This window comes from Sarcophilus harrisii, chromosome 4 (assembly GCF_902635505.1).
Source record: "Sarcophilus harrisii chromosome 4, mSarHar1.11, whole genome shotgun sequence".
NCBI classification, from domain to species: Eukaryota; Metazoa; Chordata; class Mammalia; order Dasyuromorphia; family Dasyuridae; genus Sarcophilus; species Sarcophilus harrisii.
The window spans coordinates 63,862,266-63,879,144 of record NC_045429.1 but is presented as its reverse complement, the minus strand read 5'-3'; the positions used below and the strand labels follow the sequence as shown (position 1 = coordinate 63,879,144).

General features: G+C 35.5%; 1 protein-coding gene across 4 annotated transcripts in view; it reads left to right on the top strand.

Annotated features, from left to right (window-relative positions):
* COP1 (COP1 E3 ubiquitin ligase) overlaps positions 1-16,879 on the top strand; it is a 218,309-nt gene that overhangs the window by 67,857 nt on the left and 133,573 nt on the right. For 2 of the 4 annotated variants that reach the window (XM_031936930.1, XM_031936929.1), the window contains exons 8-10: positions 415-491; positions 7,958-8,015; positions 9,538-9,579. In XM_031936930.1, the coding sequence (XP_031792790.1) occupies positions 415-491; positions 7,958-8,015; positions 9,538-9,579 (177 nt within the window). The remainder of the gene's footprint in view (positions 1-414; positions 492-7,957; positions 8,016-9,537; positions 9,580-16,879) is intronic. The other 2 variants (XM_031936932.1, XM_031936931.1) reach the window with 1 other exon arrangement.

Here is a 16,879-nt window from a genome sequence, read left to right as displayed (position 1 = left end):
GAATCTATAATCTATAGCTTATTAGTGTTGGTATTCCCTCACAACACCTAGCACATAGTAACCTATCAAGAAATGTTACTTGAATTCATGCTAAGTTAAAAATAACTGCATAAAATTGAATGATGAGCAGAAAATTTTTAAAAAATCAATATTGGATTACTTTTTTTTTTTTGGTTTTGTTATGAAATGTATATTAAAATGGGTCTATAATTAATATGAGCACTTCCAGTGATACAAGCCATACCCTTAAGTGTCCATATTGAATGACTCTTAACTTTGCTGTACTTTAAATCTATATTGGGGGATTCACCTGATATTCTTGGAGGGAGAGAGGGAGTCTTTTTTGCGTTTTCTTGTCTGCTTATATTTTATTTTTAAACCCCCCCCCCCCTTTTTTTTTTTTTGTCTTTTCAGGAAATGAGTGGTTTATACTCTCCTGTCAGTGAGGATAGTAAAGTACCTCAGTTTGAAGCTCCCTCTCCATCACACAGGTAAAGCGTCAAGTTTTCAGTTATTTGGGATTTGTGTTAGAATACATAAATGATACTAGTATTTGGAAGTCCTTACTGTACAGTATATCAAACTTGTTAGAAATTACATTTCAGTAAGTTTTAAAAATTAGATTCAGGCAATCCATCCTTTTTCTTAAAGTTCTGAATTTCTTTGCCTGGAGTAAAAGAGACTGCTTTGATGTTTTGTGTGTCCACAATTGGATTAAAGTTTTGACTATTGAGTATCTTATAATAGTGGTTTCTTCAACTATTTGGTGAATTAGAATTAGCAAATAAAAAACTCAAGTTGTAGCACATTAAATACATAACACTTGTGTTTTCCTTATTGTTGAGTTCACTTTTATTCTTGGCATATGTAACAGGGAGGGTACAATTTGTCATAATTTAAATGCATGGCTCAGGTAAGGTCTGTGGCGGCTTATTGGAATACATTCATGGAAGGATCACAATAAACTATCAGCGTGATGTGTTATCAGAAACAGTGATCAGCCAAAAAATGCCTAGAAGTACTTGAATGAATGCATTTCCTGTAGTAGAGTATAATAGACTGAAATGTTTTATTTCTGTCATATCTTATTTGGAATCCTAGAAGAAGTCCAGGAGGTCTAGTTGTTTTATAAGTCATATTTTGCCTCTTTTATTTTAAGTTAGTCTAGTTCTTTCCAGGTCAGTGGGCAAAGACTCTACCCTCTCTCCCAGATGGCAAGCAGTCCTATACATGTTAAATATGTCACAGTATTTCCTAGATACAATATATGTGTGCAGAACCAAACAGTTCTCTTGTTGTACAGGAAGAGTTGGATTCAGAAGGTAAAAATAACCCAGGAAGAAAAACAAAAATGCAAACAGTTTACATTCATTTCCCAGTGTTCTTTCTTTGGGTATAGTTGCTTCTGCCCATCATTCATCAATTGAAACTGAGTTAGATCTTCTCTTTGTCAAAGACATCCACTTCCATCAGAATACATCCTCATACAGTATCGTTGAAGTATATAATGATCTCCTGGTTCTTCTCATTTCACTTAGCATCAGTTCATGTAAGTCTCTCCAAGCTTCTCTGTATTCATCCTGCTGGTCATTTCTTACAGAACAATAATGTTCCATGTTATGTTTTTCTTAATATAGCTCAAAATTCATTCATCATTTTTTATTGGCTCTTTTATATTGCTGTCTGATATTCAGATCTTTTTCAAAACAGCTTCTATGTCTTGCTTTTATTATAATTTGTAGAGTTGATTTTTGTACCCAAATATAAGGCTTTATATTTATTATGATGATGATCAATATTAATGATAATGATAGCTAGCATTTTTATAGAAAGGTGTAAAGAAGGTTTGTAAAGTTCTTTACATAAGGTGTTTCATTTGATCTTATTAATAACTATGGGTTAGGTATTATTATCCCCATTTGATAGATGAAGAAATTAAGGCACACAAGATAAATTTTGTCTAAGGTTAGTGAATGTCTGAAACAGGATTTGAATTCATGTCTTCTTGATTTCAAGTCTAATATTTATTTACTATATCACCTTGCTGCCTCAGCTTAACTGAATTTCATCTTATTAAATTTGTACCAGGGCTCTAAACTTTCAGAATCTTTGTGGATCCCAATGCCTTCAGCCATTTTGTTCTGTTAGCAAACTCTTCTGACTTTGACACCTGATAATTTGAAGACCATGTTTTGATGTCAAATCTTTGGTAGAAATTTTAAGTAATTAATTGGGCCAGTAATAGAAACCAGATAGATTCCTTGTATACTCCAGGAAATTTTCTACCACACTGACCTTGAACCATTAACAGACAGATAACTCAGTGATGCATAGGTAGGGTGATGGATTTGATGGCTAACAGAATCATAAAGGTCTGAGTTCAGATGTGACCTTAAATACTTCTATCTCTGCATGACTCCATTCAAGTCACTTAACCTCTATTTGACTTAGGTTCTTCATCTGTCAAATGGGGATTATAATAATGCTTAACTCCCGCGGTTGTTGTGGGGATCAAGCAAGATAATGATTGTAAAGTGCTTCCAGTATAAATGCTTGCATTTATTGTTGACAAATACACTTTTGAATCTAGCTTTCTAAGCTATTCTGAATTCCCTGTTTATATTATTATCAAACCATATTTCACCATCTTCTCTGTAAGAATGACATAAGATATTTTATCAGATGCTTTGATGAAAGCTATATACAGAACGATGAGGAGGAGACAGGAATGAACATTTATATGGTACCTACTATGTTTCAGGCTCTGTACCAAGTGCTTATTTTTAAAAACAATTATCATTTGATCCTCAGAATAGCCCTTTAGAATAAATTTGAGGAAACTGACTTAGATGAAAGTTGAGTGACTTGCCAGGGCCACTTGAGTGTCTCAGACTGGATTTGAATTTAGATTTTCTTATTCCAGATTAACTTTCTCTACTGGTTCATCAAGTGCCCCTCATTGAACTATATTTACAGTATTCTCTGTATATTACTGGAGTAATCCCCTGTTTCCTTCCACCTTTACCCCCCCAATTCCCCCCCCCCAAAAAAATGAGGCTAGTCTGGCAGCATGATTTGTTCCTTATTCTTTTTTTTTTTTCTAGATGTCTAAATCAGCTTTCTCCTTAATGATCCATTCTAGAATTTTTCCAGGAATTAAAGTTAAACCTTTGTCCTATAACTTACATACTCTGTTCTCTTCCCTTTTAAAACATTAGAACAATATCTTTTTAAAATTTATGATAACCTTTTAGTTTTTGTTATTCTTTTACTTATCACTGACAGTGGTTTAGTAATCACACCTGCTAGTTTATTTCAGGACCTGTGGATGTATAGTGGTGTGCAAATTACTCAGGATAAGCAATAATTTTAATATGATTTGTTTACTTTATCTTTACTTATCACCAGCCTTAGCTTATTATAAACTGGTGCATTTTTTGCATTTTTTATAAGAACATTTCACCTTTATTTATTTATTTTTGGTTACCTGGTCTTGCATTCTCCATCTTCTGTAATTTCTCTTTTTTTAACCTTATGTAGTTAGGTTTCTTCAGAAAAATCTTATTATTCCTTCTCATTGGAGTTGTTTCCTTTTGTGTAATAACCGGGCTAGCTCTCTAGAGGGCCTCAGGATCAGCCTGAGTTCTTGGTCTTTAGGTGGAGAAGTGAAGGAGGCAGGAGAGTCTCCACATCTGGTCCAAACTATGAACAAATTCCTATGCACGGTGCATATATCTTATTTTGAAATGGAGAAACAAAATGGGAACAAATACAATATTTAAAATGAAGTAAAGTTAAATCAACAAACTTACCAGTATTTCAATGGGAACTATGGGCCTGGTTTTGGCTAATGAGATGGTCAGCGTCTGGTTCCATATTTGTCACTGCTAGTCGTAACAAGTGATGCAAGTGTGCATCCGTTAGTCTTGATCTGATTGGAGATTTCAAATGTTTCATTCTAGAAAAAGTCTTTTCACAGACATAAGTGCTGCCAAAGATAAGGATATGTCTCAGAGGGGAGAGATGCATAGAAATTATGAAGGCTGCTTGACTTGAATGTGTCTTTCAGAGAGTCAGTTCAGCCAGTTCCATTTGATGAATTGTAACCACATTTTCAATGTCAATAGAAAATGGGTTACATAAAAGCTTTATGTCCTGTTCATGGAGATGAAGCTCTTTAAATCTAAATTGGAACTCCTAATTTTACTTCAGATGTTTTGACATATGATTGCATATGACAGATGAGCTTCCCCTTTCCTTGAAGTTGCATATTGAAATTGTTGAGTAGCTCTTGTTACATCTGTCAGAAAGGCAAGGTGCCATTTCCATTCTGCATCATTGAGCTCTGGTACTTCTTTGTTTTTTGAAAGCAGAAAAGTTGTAATCTGTGGAAGTAAGGCATAGAAATGTTTCAAAAATCTCCCTCGACTCAGCCAATGGACTTCTGTGTGATATAGAACATCTTCATACTCAACATTTGTCTGTGATTTCGTGCATAGCTCTAATGAAGCTAACACAAGATACCACAATTTTCACGAGAGTCCCACTTCATGGATTTACTACAAAGCGCTTGTTGGTGGATGAGGCAGTGTATGGCTATTGGATAAGAATGGTTATGCTTGTCCATCTCTTGGTTAATGCGAGCAATTACTCCTTTCTTAGACCCCACCATGCTAGGAGCACCATCAGTTGTCACGATGGCAAGTTTAGCCCAGTCCAGCTTCAAACCATTCTTGGTTTGGCAAACCTTTTCATAGATATTCTCTCCTGTAGTTGTTCCTTTGATGCTTTGCAGTGTAGCAAGCTCTTCTATGACTTCAAAATAATCATTCATCCCATAAATAAAAATTAGAAGTTGTGCAGAATCATGAACATCATTGATTTTGTCAAGTGCCAAGTCAAAATACGAAATTTTTTTTATGGAATTTTGCAAATGCTGATGCAGATTCTCTCCTATTTCTTCAATCCTCCCTGTAATTGTAGGTCCTGAAAGACTCAACTGTACTAAATAAATCGGCCTTCTCTGGACACATCTCTTTGGCAACAGAAAGAAGGCATTCTTTAACAAATTCTCCCTCCACAAATGGTCTGCCATTGTGTGCTATTAGCTTGGCAACTTGAAAACTTGCTTGCAGTGATGAAATATTTAGCTGCTTCTGCTTCACAAAAGTATTTTGCTGAGTTGTCAATGCATTTTTCAGTTTAATATTTTATCTTTTCTCACTTCTCCAACCAAACAATCATATTTATCTTTATGTTGAGTTTCATAATGTCCACACAAATTATATTCTTTGAACATAGACACTATATTCTGGCATATCAGATATACAGCTCTTTCCTTGTACTGCATGAAAAAGTAATCATAAGTCCACTGTTCTTTGAATATCCTACATTCTGAGTCAATTTTTCTTTTTCTTGACATCATTATTTCCTAGGGATTCCAATTGCTATCAGTAAAATGCCAATATATATATATACACAGCGCTACAAGAACAATATACCAGCAGTAACTTTGCCCACACAGAGACATACAGACTGCAATGCCCAACTTCCTCCAAGCTGCCTCTGCACTGTGATGTCTCTGTTTCCTGCGCTCTTCGTGCTCCCGCTTCCAACCTTCACTGCTGCAGTGAATTCCCCCTGCAGCGGCTGTGACATGCTCAGCATGCACTGTACATCCCCCGTGCCTGTCTGTGTAGTGGCTGCTGTTACTGTACAAGGCCACAGGCCGTCAGTTCTCCTTCTTCTGTATCTCTTTCCCTTCCCCACACCACACACCCCGGCCTGGGAAATCGCCTCACACTCTGTCTCCACTGCCTCAGCACAGTGTTGGAAGTGTGCGTTGCTAATGGGAGTTTAGGTCAAACTGCACTTGTAGTCTGATTTTGCATAACCCGGCAGGCCGCATAAACGTCCTCAGTAGGCTGCATCTGGCCTGCAGGCCGTAGTTTGAGGACCCCTGCTCTAGAATATAACTTGGGATATATGTAAAGTCTGGGATAGTTCCCTGGAGGCCTCAGGAACAGTCATAGTCAGGATAAGTAAAAGTCCTTGGTCTTTAGGGGGAGAAGTGAAGGAGACAGACAAAACTGCCACAAGGCTCCTGGATTCTCCAGTCCAAAGTCACCACCTCCTTCCTCCTCTCCTCTGGCCCCCACCCCCTAATCCTTACTTACAATTCTCTTAATCCCAAACATTGAGTCAGCATTAACTAAGAGAAGAGCAATTCCAAACATAAGCTAATAAAGTCACTGTCCAATAGGTAATTAGCCTTAAGTGCTCAGTTGTTTGATTCAAGTGCACCTGTTCAAAGTTTCAGCCCTTTACAGATATTGACATAGTCTTTGGTTCTGTGAGGACATGGAGCAACCTATACAGTTTTCTTTCAGTACAATTTTCTTTTAGATTTTGGTTTCATTGACAAAAATGCCAATTAATATGACTCAAGATCATATGTGCCTGATTATTTCTATGATCTCAATTTTAGATTTAAATTGTAAATTTAGGATTTAAAGATATTTCAAAATCTCTGTGAATAAGAGTATTCTCTGTTTTTTTTTCCACCAATTTGCAAAGATTACTGCAGAAGTAGAGAGTATTACACAGGTATATGGCCATTTGGTATTTTTCTTTGTTTCATGACCAACGAATTCTTTGGTGGCTGAAATTTCTTGCTCAGGGGAGAAACACAAATTGGTATTTTAGTTATATCATTTTGGTAACTGTGTAGAAAAAGAGAATGGTTTGGAAAAGGAATGTTGGGAGATTGATTGAAATCTACTTTAATGATCCTAAAAAGAGGGCATAAGGGGCAAGCCTTGCGTGATTGTAGATGTAGGTCAGGAAACATTTTGGTAAACCATGTGTATGGTTCTGTGACCATCCTTGACATGGGGGATTCCTGTCTTTAAGGTTGATAAAATGACAGTTATTGTTGAGAAAATCAAATTGATTTTGATTCCATTTTGTAGTTAATTCTATTTGTATCACTCCCAATTTGTTGTAAAACTTCATAAGCCATATTTCTTTCTCTGAGTTAATTCAGAAATTCCACTTTCCTATCTGAGCTAAATTCTACCATAAATCACCTTAATTGAAAGAAATATGTTCTGTTCACGTGTTTTACAAAAAGCCCCTAACAATTAGCCTTAAGATGGACGGTAGGAAGTCTGTTATCTCTGAATGCTATCTGCCCTTCAAGAAAGTCTGGACTGTTATCCATGTAGTTAGACACCATCAATGAACATTCCCTAGTAACAAGATGAAGAAGGTGTGCTAGTCCCACATTCCAAATTTACATCCAGTCATATTGTTTTCCATCATCTATAATACATCTATAAATTGAAGAGGAAGTATAGTCAAGATTTCTTGATACTTGTTATATATAAACAGAGGACATATAGGTTATACAGTTAGACTGAATGATTCTATAGACAATAGAGAGTTTTTGAGCATAAGAATGATACATGATAATGGTATATCAAGGATGGATGGTATAAATGTATGGAGCCTGGAGTCCAGAAGACTAGCTCTGATTATTTTAAGTCCAAGAGAAAAAGAGAAGGTTTTTGTGATAATAATAGCCCTGTCTCTTAGAAAAGATTTTTAGAAACATATGACAGACAAAATCTTGTCCCCTCTAGATTTTCCTTTTATTCCCTTGGTGTGTGGTCAGGAGTGAATAACTCTAATTTGTTTTTATAAATTAATGAAATCAATTTGATACTTTTAAAATTGATATATGATATTTGATTTGGATTTTTCAGGGCAATGTTCATTATATCTAGAATGGTGGAAAAAAGAAATGATAGCAGGTTATTACTTTGTTTTAGGTAAATTTTTCCTGTAATGTAAAAATTATGGCATTTGTTTGCTATCTGGATTTTCTATCAATAGTAACAAGAACATAATATTGACACCATTGATGAAACCAAATTTCTTTTTCTTCATTTTGCAGTAGTATTATTGATTCTACAGAATATAGTCAACCTCCAGGTTTCAGTGGCAGCTCTCAGGTAAGAAGCTACATTAATTGTTCCTTTTTTAATAAAGAATAGACAGAAAGTAAACCACTTGAATCCAAGAACTTTGAAGTCTAATTACATTGAAAAATCTCCCTTTAAAGTGGTAATACTGTTTCAACATGGAATGTCAACAGATCTTTATAAGTTACTTAACTGTATACTAGGACATTGTTACACAATCGGAATACAAAAGGGAAAAACAAAGTAGCCTTTACATTCAGGTAATTTACAATTCCAATAAGGGAAATGTGACATTGACAATAAGAAATATCATACAACGTCAAATATGACAGGATACCAAATTAAGGCAAAATATTCCAGGATAAATAAGAAATTTGAGCTTTTGTATCCTGAACAACCATTATGGAATAATAAGGGGAAATGATGAAATTATACTTCTGGTTCCTGCCAATTAAGTCTTTAAACTTTATAAAATAAAAGTACCTCAAATTCTGTATAATCTTTACCTTTTTATGTCTAGTTTACTTTGACTCCTTTACAGTGATAAAGGAGTTTTGAACTTGCACACATGAAAGTTATGTAACCCATCAGGTTGTAATTTTCTTCATTAAATAGTAAAATTTGAATTCTTATGATAAAAACTGCTTGAAAATTGTTGGGATATTCCACTATTTAGATAGTTTTTAATATTTTCTTTTGACATTACTTTGTCAATGTAAGTGGTGAGCTGAGCTTTGGAATATATTTTGCAAAGTCTTGTGCTAGTGTTGAAAGATTATAGTTTGATATTTTGGGACTTCTTTATGCCATACTCTCCTTGTTTATAATTTGGGGATGATAACATACTATATATTTGATTGGATTGTTGTGAAAATAAAGCAACAGTAAGTGTTAAAAAGACTTGAAAGTAACAAATACATAGATTTTTTTTTTTGTTGTTTTAGCATGTCAAAAGACATGTTTTGTATTTAACATGATCTAGAATTGTTTGCCTTTGATCATTTTGTATTTGTGTTAATATTATGGTTATTTTGGTAGGATTTTTACATGTTGACTGGATTGACTATTTTGTTTAGAACATATATTGGAAGTTTTCTCTTCTTTTTATTTTAAGGAGTTTAATTGACTTAACCATAGACTGGTCAGCCCCCTGTGCTGTCTGTTAATTTCAGTGTCAAGGAAAGTTTTGAATGCTTGAGATCAGACATAATTTGAACTAAACTTCTAAAAAGTAAAGAACGTGTCCCTTTTAATTACACATATATGTATCAGTTAAACTACATTTTGAACAGGAGACATTATTTGAGAATTTATGGATATTTTCAGGTTTCTTTTACTTTTTTTAATGAGGAAGGTTATACTAGAACCTGGATTATTAATCTAATACATTAATCCTTTACGGAAACTTTTATTTGTTGATTACTATTTAAGTACAGTACTTAATAGGATCTTGTGCATGAGCTTCAGAGTGAGTTGGATCCTGCAGTTTTTGGTTTGTATGCATTCAGACAAACCATTAAGTACTCTGACTCTTTTTAGGATTTATTTACAGAGTTCAATTGTATTGAGAGGAATCTGGTTCCATAGCTACTTGGTAAGTCTCTATTTTCTCTTCAATTGAAATCTTAGTAATGGATTTGTGGAGTTTCAATGAGAATTTATCTCTTAGTTTCACATTTTGAAACAGATTAAAATAGTTTTTTTGCTATAGTGCATAGCTTTATCAATGTTTTATGGTGATGATTCCAACAGCAAAGCTGCTGCTACATCATATAGTTGACAGTTAAACATAGGACTATTTGACCTCTGTCCTCCATGAGCTTATATTGCGTATTATTTATTAGTTCAATAAACATTAAGTTCCAGTAATGTATTATACCACATGCAATAGAAGATAACAGACATTAAGAAGTGGTTCCTTTCCTCATGGAAATAAGGGCATCATAATAGAGGAAGTGGGTATTTGAAGAGTGAGTATCATTTCATTGTCCTGAAATCAGTGGAAAGCATTCTAAGTTTAGAGAATAATATGGGAGGAAAGGATGTAGTAATATACAACTTTTTTTCATAGGAAACCTCAAATGGTTCAGGGATTATATATTAAGGCGTCCTATAAGATATGAATTAAATGACAGTGTAACCAGATTTCTTTTTAACATATGCAGAAGATAAATATTTTTTCCCTCACTTCATTTATTGATAAAGTTGAATTCAACTCTAGAAAAATTTAGGATGCAATGTTAAAATAATGGTTTCTGAGTCTTTAAAAAGGGATGTAGTAATCGCTAGTAGTTGATATTATTCAAGAATATTTAATGGAATACTAATTTAGTTTATACTTTAATAACAGGGTTTTAAGATGATGTGATTATGGGAATGTTGTAGAATAGTTGGCATTTGATAGAGACTCTTAATAATCTTGTGGATGAAGATACAAATCGTGTACTAAAGTGATAAGTTAGATGAATTTGGAATTGATTGACCAGATGTTAAAGAACACTGATTAATGGATTATTGTCAACCTGATATACAGTCTCTAGTAGAATATCCCAGAGATTGATTCTTGGTCATGTTGTGTTGAAGATTTTTTTGTCATTTATTTGGATAACAAGGACAACCAGCATGGTGAAAAGCTTTGAGTTACAATGTCATATGAGGACTGAATGAAGGAAGTGGAGTTATTTAGCCTGGAGATGACAAAATTTGAGATAAAGTATGATAGGTGTTTCTAGAAGTGCTATCAGGTAAACAAGGATTAAATTTATTCTTTTTTGCCCCCAAAGTCAAAACTATGAACATTTGTGTAGAACTTGGAAAAAAGACAAATGTTAAAGTTGATACAAGGAAAAATTCCCCCTCTTCATCTCATTGGGCCCAGGAAAGAAAAGAAAAGAGGTATCTCCCCTCCAGTTTTAATTGAAGTATTGATGTAATAATAACAGAAATAATAACTACCATGTAAATTTAAGGTTTGCCAAGTACTTTAAATTTAATATTTCATTTTATCCTCACATCAGCCCTGGGAAGTAGGTGCTGTTGTTTATTTTTTTTTTTGCAGATATTTACAGATATTTATTTTTTTTTACAGATAAGGAAACCAAGGTAGACAAAGTTTAAGTGATTTGCTCTGAGTTACATAGATGAGACTGGATTTGGATTCAGAAATTTCTGATTAGATAATAGATTAGATACTGTATCACATAGCTGCCTCTAGGAATTTAAAACACAAAATTGTGTCATTCTACAAATTTGAAAACTTGTCATCTATTGTTTTGCCAAGTAATTGATAAATTATTGATAAAATCGTTGGTAATTGATAACAATGTTCAGAAGCATGCAGGTACGAATAAATTCCTCTAATACTCCGATAGCAATCTGGGAAATAAACAGTGAACCATGATTTCTAGTGTTTAGCATGTTCTAGCTGTGTCATGGTTGTTTCTTCATGACAGTGACTTAACCAAATTTTGCTAATTTCTTTAATACCCGAAGAGATTTACAATTCACCCAAGCTAAATTTCCAGATTGCAGTCAAGTTTAATCAGGCAGTCTAACTTCATTATTTCTGTCTTTTCCAACTCAGAAATCATTCCCCTTAGGGGGAAAAACAGAAGCAAAATAAGCATTGTGTAGTTGCCCTTTTTTTACTTAGTAATCAACACACTGGCCATTACCAAATAGCCCTCTTATCCCTTTCTCTCCCTCCCTCCTTCATTCCCTGTTTTCCTTCCTCTTTCCTGCCTCTCTCCTTCTCTCCTCACCTATTTCCTTGATTCTTTTCTTCTTTCATTTAAAAAAAAAATAATAATTGCCTTGTATTTTTAAATACAGGCAAAGATAGTTTTCAATATTCACCCTTGCAAAACTTTGTGTTCCAAATTTTTCTCCCCCATCCCTCACTTCCCCCAAGTAATTCAATAGAAGTTAAACATGTGCAGTTCTTATAAACATATTTCCACAATTACCATGCTGTTCAAGAAAAGTTAGATCAAAGGGGGAGGGGGGAACACAAGGAAAACAAACAAACAATAACAACAACAAGGGTGAAAATACTATGCCTTGATCAAATAGTCAGTCTCCATAGTTCTCTCTCCTTCAAAAGTCTATTGGAATTGGCCTGAATCACTTCGTTCCTGAAAAGGCTATGTCCATCACAGTTGACCATCACATAATCTTCTTGTTTCTGTGTAGAATATTTTCTTGATTCTACTTGCTTCATTTAACGTCAGTTCATATAAGTAATAGCATTAATTTATAAAGAAAACACATATTCATTAACTTGAATTAACATTGTTCATAAATGCGCAATAACAAATCTTTTCCCTTTAAAAACTTGAAATCTGTTGTGTTCTTGTTCTTTACAATAATAATATAAGATGGTTCTCTCTGGGGGAGAGGGTTTCTTGGGGAGGTTTTCTGGAGGCAGCTTTAGTTTCAGTTACAAATAATCACCTAAAGTCGCAGCCAGCTGATAAAAGTTCAAATCTTTTATTGTGTCCTTCAATATAGCCCGGTTAGCTTAGAGGCCTATCTCTCTGCTTGGTTCTAAGAGCTCTTGCAGCTTGTCCCTTACTTCTACCTCTGCTCTCTCTCCTTGGTTCTAAGAGCTCTTGCAGCTTTGTCCTTTACCTCTGCTTTCTTCAGCCTCCAGCCAGCACCAAGGTGGAAGATGTAATCAATCTCTCTTGCCTCCGAGAGAGGGCTTCTGGCTCTCAATCTCCCAGAGTGCTGAATCTCTGACCCTGGGAATGTTCCCAAGTAAAAACTCTGGAGTGGCTCACTGGAGCTGTATTTATGCTGCTTCTCCAAGAGTGGGATTGTGGGATATCTCCCATCATGCTCTCTGGCCCTAAGAGCTTCAAGGGAGATATGAATTCAGATCTCTCATATTAAACCCTGAAATCTCCCTAACGGGTGAACTCCAATGAGTACTTAATACTTCTTGCTTATAAGAGCTCTCTAAAGGTGTGAACACAAGCATTATTGTCTATCAGTATTAGCAACTTATCACTTTGTAAGGATTGACTCTTAAGGTGTGAACCATTAAGCATTGTATCAATTCCATTGAGTTAACACTAGGATTCTGACATCTCCCTTGAGTTTTCACCTTGTTTTAAGTTGAGTTGACACTAGGATTCCAACAAAAATCCCCTAGGAACTATCCTCTACTATGTGGGTCTATAGACCATGTATATTAGAGAGAGCACTTGCTCTAAAGGAAGTGAACCTAGGTCCAGATCCTTCTTGAAGATTGTTGGTTGTATTATAACTGAGCAAATTAGTTTATCTCCTGGGTCTTAATTTCCTTCTCCGAAAATTGAGGGAATTGGAGTAGATGGCCTCAGAAGATGCAGCTTGAAATTTTTGATCCTAAAGAAATACATTATTTATCCATGGTAATATGTAAATTAGTTTTAAGATGTAGATATTTCTAACAACTATAAAAATTAAGAAAGTTCTCAGGTTTGTGGTGGCCCTGACCTATGCTCACTTGATTTTTATTAGGCATTGCAGAAAAACTTCAGAAAACAATTGTGTTTAAAAAAAAAAATTTACAAATTCTTCCTTGATATCCTTTGAGAGATGTATTAAATACTTATTATGTGCCAGTTACTGTGTTAGGCAATAGAGATACTAAAGAATTAAAAAAAAATCCTTTCTCTCAAGGAATGATCAAAGGTACTGTATATAAAACCAAGAAAATCAGTGTTTTATGTTAAAACACTGAAAACTTGTCCAGTAAAGATCAGTGTGGTAAATCAAGAATGTCCCATGTCTGCATATTGTATGAGGAATGCTGGTTATAATATGAACACAGGAAATATAAATTTTGGAAATAAGTATAGGTGAATTGTAGGTAAAATTTTCTCTTATTTGAAGATATTAAGGTTTTTTATTTTTTTCCTAAGAACAATTGTCTCTCCAGTTTGACTTGAACATTTTTTGGAGGACAGGACTCAACCCACAGTCATCATAGCTAGTAATTGGAGTTACCTTCAATATAATCACATCTATTCTTATACCCCTAACATGTTCTCACACTTTCCTACTCCCTTCACTTCAAAGTTTCTAACCTCTTTTTTCTTGTATTCCTCCACTTCTGAACTAAGCCTGTGGTTTGGGTATCCACAGAAATTGATGTGCCTCAGCACCACTGGGAAAATTCTTCTCTCCTTTAGCCTTGGCATACTGAAGTCAAGGTCCCCAGATCACTCAGTAGATATGTAAGGTGCCCCTTAAAAGGCATCTCTTTACCCTAGATTAGTAACCAGTGAGAGAAGCTTTCTTCCTTACTATTTACTTTTTCATATCTGGTCAACTGTGTGGTGTAGGGTGTGATCAGAGAAGACTAGCAATAACTGGTATGAGGGCTGCTTTCCACCTTTGGTGTCTACCTGATCCACCTAAAGCGTATCTGTGGTTTCAAGCTATAACAGGCACATCAGTCACAGCCTGGTAAATTGTTTCAGCAGATAGGTTAAACTAGATTGAGGGTAGCTGAGGGATCTCAAAACCTTTCGTGAGTTAGAGGAGTGTGTTTATTGTAAATATGTGAGATTTCTCCTTGTGGAATGAGCGCATGAGAAAAATTTGTTCCAACCAGCCATGAAAGCAGCTGAAGCATGTGCTGTGGAATGATTAGAGCTTGCATAAACATCAAAAACACCAAGGTCATCTGATGTATCTCGAGTTATCACCAGTTGTCTTGCGTCTGTTCTGCTACAGTACTATAGTGAGTAGAAGATAAAGTAAACCTAAAGAATTAGTGTAATTCTGCCTCACTTAAATTCATTTTATGTGCAAATCAAAAGACATCACCCATACCATTTACCATTTTTACATATCTCAAAGTCCTATGGTGACAGGCAAGTGAGAAAGCAACAGGTTTGGATACATGAAGCTGTAGTCATAGTCTTGCACATAGGCAGCCTAGGCCATAGGGTCATGTTCTTACTACCAGTGGGGTTTGGCATCCCCTAGGGAGTTTGAGTAGTCTTTTAAGGACTGTACTCCTCACTTCCTTTTATGGAGAATGGTTTACAAAAGGTGCTCTAAAAATTGTCTGCTTACCTAACCTGCGCGCCTCCCCCCTCCCCCCCAAACAAAACAAAACAAAACAAACAGCTCTCATTGCAAGAGAACTCAGCAGAAATAGTATCCAAATGGCATCTCCAAATAAAACAAGGTTGGCAAATGCAGTGCAGCTTACTGAACTCAGAGCTGAATACATGTTTTATATGTAATCAAAATTAAACTAGTCAGGTTTGTATACCTGCTAAAAGGAGTGAATGACAGCCTCAGGATAATGTGATTGCCACTTGCAGGAAAACACCATGGCACCATCATCAGTGCTGATGAACTGAGGAGGGTAAAGAAAGTTTATGAAGACTTGGAGACCCTCATCATCAATGTGCCAAAAGAGAACAAGCTGATAATTCTGAATCCCTTTAATGCCAGAGTAGGCACAGACTACCAAAAATGACAGGGAGTCCTCAGAGAGGAATGAAACCACAATGGTCATTTACTACTGAAGACTTTGGCATTTCATGGCCTTCTCCTTACCAACATTATCTTCCATTTATCTAAATGCAATAAACCTTTGTGGATGTACCCTTGCAGCAAACATTGGCATTTTTAATAGACTGTCATCTAAGGAGAGAAGACAGACAGGTTGTGAGAGTGAAGAAGGCAGAATGTGATGCAGAATGCTGAATTGATCATAGACTTATCCTCACCTAGATAAATATCTCCATTCAACAAAAGAGGCATCTCTAAGGGAAGATGACTATTAAGAGAGTTAAACTCAACAGATAGGACTACTTCTCAGAGTAGGAACAGTTTGTAACATGGAGGAAAGGTTGAGTCAACACATGGTTGACAGAAGTGGAGCAGAAAAAAGAGGGCAGTTTTCAGCATTTGGATCAGAACACTTGCAAACATGAAGACTGGTTTGTTGAAAATAATGGGAAAATTCAGAAGGTGCTGAATGAAAAATGAGAACTGTAGTGTAGTTTATCCATCATCTGTGAGAAAACAACATTTAATTCCATCAAAAGTAAAAGTACAAGCTAAGTAAGCTTAGAGAGTTCTTGACTCAGTAAGAAGAAAGATGAAACTCAGTTTTATGCTCATGGTTACAATCCAAAACACCTTTCTCATGCACTGAAGGTTGGTTATTGGCCAACGATGTTACTAGTGCTGATGGAGCTACATGTATTTGTGATAAGGCCATAATCCTAGCGAAATGGGCTGAATGCTTCCACAGGGTTCTTAATGAACTATCATCCATCAGTGTTGAAGCTACTGGTTATTTACCTCAAGGTGAAATTAATCTCTTCCTAGTCAGATTTCCTATTAAATGCCATTAGATTCATCTCATGTGGCAGAGCCCCTGGTGCTGATTCTATTCCATATGATATTTACAAAGTGGGGGGATGGCCCATTGCTCAAATAAAAACTGACTGAAATTTTCCAGGCTATATGGGCAAGAGCAGGTTATCCTAGAAGTTCAAGGATGCCTCCATTGTCCTTTTCTATAAAAGTAAAGTAAATAGATTGTCCTGTGACAATCACAGGGAGGGAAGGAAGCGGGGTAAGGGGAAGAGAGGGTCCTATTTCTTAGGCATTGTTGATGACAATATTCTTGTCAGAATCCTTCTTAAGAGACCGATCCTTCACCTATAAGAGGGTCATCTACTTGAAAGCTGGGGTGATTTCAGAAAGTATTAAGCAATGGTTGATAATAATGTTTGCTGCCTGACAACTCCAAAAGAAATGCCAAGAGCCTTTAATACTGTGGTTTCCCAGAGAAGTTTACCAGTGAAGTATATCACTTCTGTAACAGCATGCTTGTCCAGGTTCTAGATAATGGATGGTTATTATTGCACTTTCCT